We start from the raw sequence: 3,077 nt of genomic DNA, 5'->3' as shown, positions 1-3,077 counted from the left end.
GCTTTTACACGGTTCTCGCCGATTATCACGGTCAAGCGTAGCTCTCTATCGCCAACGATATCGACCTTACGTATTTGTCAGAGTCGAGCAATTTCTTCGAGACACTCGCCGGAGTCTGTCCCTTTTTTCGCTATAATATCATTATCGATAGCTTTGTTGGAAATTGGAATATGTATCGAGATTACAAGGTACTCGAATAGATGGCTTTTATTCGGAGGTGATCGTCGATGGGATTTAGATAGGCTAGACTGGGTAATGATTGTTCGGAAGAATGGGAAACGACGTAAATTTTAATGAGAGGATTTCGTTCGTCGTTTAGCAGTGGTCGCTGGTAGGTTGAAGTTTCCTGTTGGACGGTTTGTGTAATTGGAGGAAACTGGAATCCGGCTGAGTTGCTCGAGGATTCTGGTGGTGGGTGGAGTGACCTAATCGTTCGTAGGTCATTGCGGTGTAGAATGTTTTAACGTTTCCTTTGATGCTCGTACTGGTATATTACGATTTTTTGAGCATTTGGAGCATTTTCGTTCTAACGATGTGAATTTTAGAAATTTTGGATTTTCTAACTTGAGCGTTAGAAGCGAATTAGAATTTCTAGAATGGAATTGCGTCGATGCAATTTAATTTAATGTCTCGTCGTTCCTGTAATCTTTGCCGTTACGACTTACGACGTTCGAGCGTCCTTAAATTAGGGATACCAGAGCTTCTTCCTTCCGATATTCATCTCGATCGTCAAAAGCAATTTCCTGTTACTTTACGACGACACAGTTACGACACAGAAAGAATCAGCCAATTGCAAAGCGAAAAGCTTCGAAATTAACGAGTCGAAACGACCCAACTAGTAAAATCCTGACGTAAAGTTTGATAAGAGAGTTTATCGGGAGACACGTGGATGTATTCGTCGCTAAGACTTCTTGCTGCCTTTCATCAGATATAAATTACGCGAAAGATGCGCAGCGATCGATCAACGATGGATTGCACACTCGTTCAATGACTAAGCACGTGATTAAACGCCTTTTACGCGATCTAAACATGCTCGGAAGGGGGAACACCGCGTGCTGACGTGATCTTCCTCGCCGATTATCATTGAAGTACATAGTGTGTACGTAACCACGCGGAAGAGAAAGAGAGCAATATATGGCGGAAGCAGCGACTAAAAAGAGAAAGGAAAGCATCGAGCGAGAGATTATAAGACGGAAGTGGAGGCGAAGGTGCTGATGTTTTTACCGCTACGGTCACGTTGAACCGATGTTTCTCCTTTTTTCCTTTTTTCGTGGACTTTGTTTTCGACTTTCAATGCCTTTTGAAACCTGTGCGTCTTGAGTATCGTAACGCACAGATTGAATATCACAATAATACGTCATTTATACGTAGTTAAATCAATGGATGTAAAACTTTTAGTCGCGATGGTAGGTCACGAGCCATAGAAACATACCGATCAAGATCGCCGAAGTAACTGGTTTTGTATTAAAATAGAGTAGGCAACATTTCTGAATAAACGTATTTCTTTCAACACGGAATGACCAATTTTAATACGTCGTATTTCTTTGACTATGTTTTTCTTTCTTATTACCGCCTCTTTCGTTTTCTAGCTGGTAATAACTTAATTGAGGCGACTAATGTGTTTTTAAAATTGGTCGTCTAAATTGCGTTTTTTTTTTTTGTGAGACACGTAATTTAACACACGTAACGGTTATTTTTACCGTATGCTTCGAGGACTTTGGTCGATTTGTCTTTGCAGCGAGTTTTATATGTTTGACCAAAAGGTATATGTCACAGATTCCCCGGCTGGTAATGAAAAACAAATTGCCAGCGCGATTACGCGATCTTACTTGCAATTTCTCGCTGGTATTTCGCGATACTTCAAACACGTGTATTTACACGCGTGGCCGACGAATCAACGAAGATCTCGTACTAGCGACGCGACACCTTCATTCCCGTAATGAGTAAGATTCATTCATTTAATTCGCAGGTGAAAATTCCCATGTGAAACTCGAAAAAGTAAAACAACGATACGACGAAACGATAAAAGAAGAAATAGACGAAATTTAGAAGAAAGCTAAGAAATAAGTAAAATATTTCGAAGAAAAATTTACCAAAATATCCACAATCACCCTATAGATTTCACACTCGAATTCGTTTAACCCCTTGTATAATCGGATGAACGGGGAATTTCCTTCGGGCGATTGGACGGAATATTCAATTTTCATCCGGATCTCAAAAATCGTTGGCCCTCGTACATGTGTGTTTCATTTTCGTGAATTCTGGAAGGATTGCCGGATATGGTCCGAAGTAATCGAATATCGAGACGATTGCCAGTGCATGGTCAAGATCCGGATTTTAATTGCTTTATCGATCTGGCAAGTCTGTCCAGTCTGTGCTGGACGTTGCTTTGTTCGTTCAACCGTGAACGGTCCCTTTCGATTATTCGTTTCTCTGGTTCGAGAATTCGTCTGTGTCTGAGTTAGTCGGTCAGTCTCTCATATAGCGTGACTACGCTAACTTCTCTGTGCTGTCCTTCTTTGGTATTTTAACTTCTCTCGACCCAGATTATTATCTTTCTTTTTTCGTGAAAAGAAGAGGAAATCGAACCCGAATACGTTCGGACAGGAATCGATGCAGCCTACGCATCCTCGATGCGACGTTTACGTTCGATTTTCTCGGCAACGAGGTCTGCGAGGATAAAATTGTATTTTTCTCCGCCACACTGTGCGATACTTGGTAGAGTTCTGCTATACCGTATGCGTATTACGTATGTAACGAGTAAAAAATTATATAAAAAGCGGTCGTAATGGCTAAAGCCTGAAGCAAACTTTTACTTAGGTTTCTTCCGTTCCTCGAATTCTCTTCGTGTAAAAGTATCCATTAAGTTCGCACGATTATCCGGCATATATTCAACGTGGCTTATTGTTTGACTATTTTGAATTACAGAATGGCAACCGCGAAATGAGCGTGTCACCGACGAACGAGCAACCGAGCCTCGAGATGGAGAAGACGCCGCTCGAGGACAACAGTCTGAAAGTTTCGCCGGTGCTGAATGTGGCGAGGCAAGACTCTGGAGTCCCGGAGGACCTCGCCTC

The 3,077-nt window shown here is 41.9% G+C and overlaps 1 protein-coding gene across 1 annotated transcript in view; it reads left to right on the top strand.

Annotated features, from left to right (window-relative positions):
* LOC100749291 overlaps positions 1 to 3,077 on the top strand; it is a 21,203-nt gene that overhangs the window by 11,544 nt on the left and 6,582 nt on the right. Inside the window, exon 2 of the mRNA XM_024367364.2 lies at positions 2,929 to 3,068. Coding sequence (XP_024223132.1) covers positions 2,929 to 3,068 — 140 coding nt within the window. The remainder of the gene's footprint in view (positions 1 to 2,928; positions 3,069 to 3,077) is intronic.

This window comes from Bombus impatiens, unplaced genomic scaffold, assembly GCF_000188095.3.
Source record: "Bombus impatiens unplaced genomic scaffold, BIMP_2.2 scf_0318, whole genome shotgun sequence".
NCBI lineage: Eukaryota > Metazoa > Arthropoda > Insecta > Hymenoptera > Apidae > Bombus > Bombus impatiens.
The sequence above is the reverse complement of the archived record's forward strand: the minus strand, read 5'-3'. Positions and strand labels throughout refer to the sequence as shown.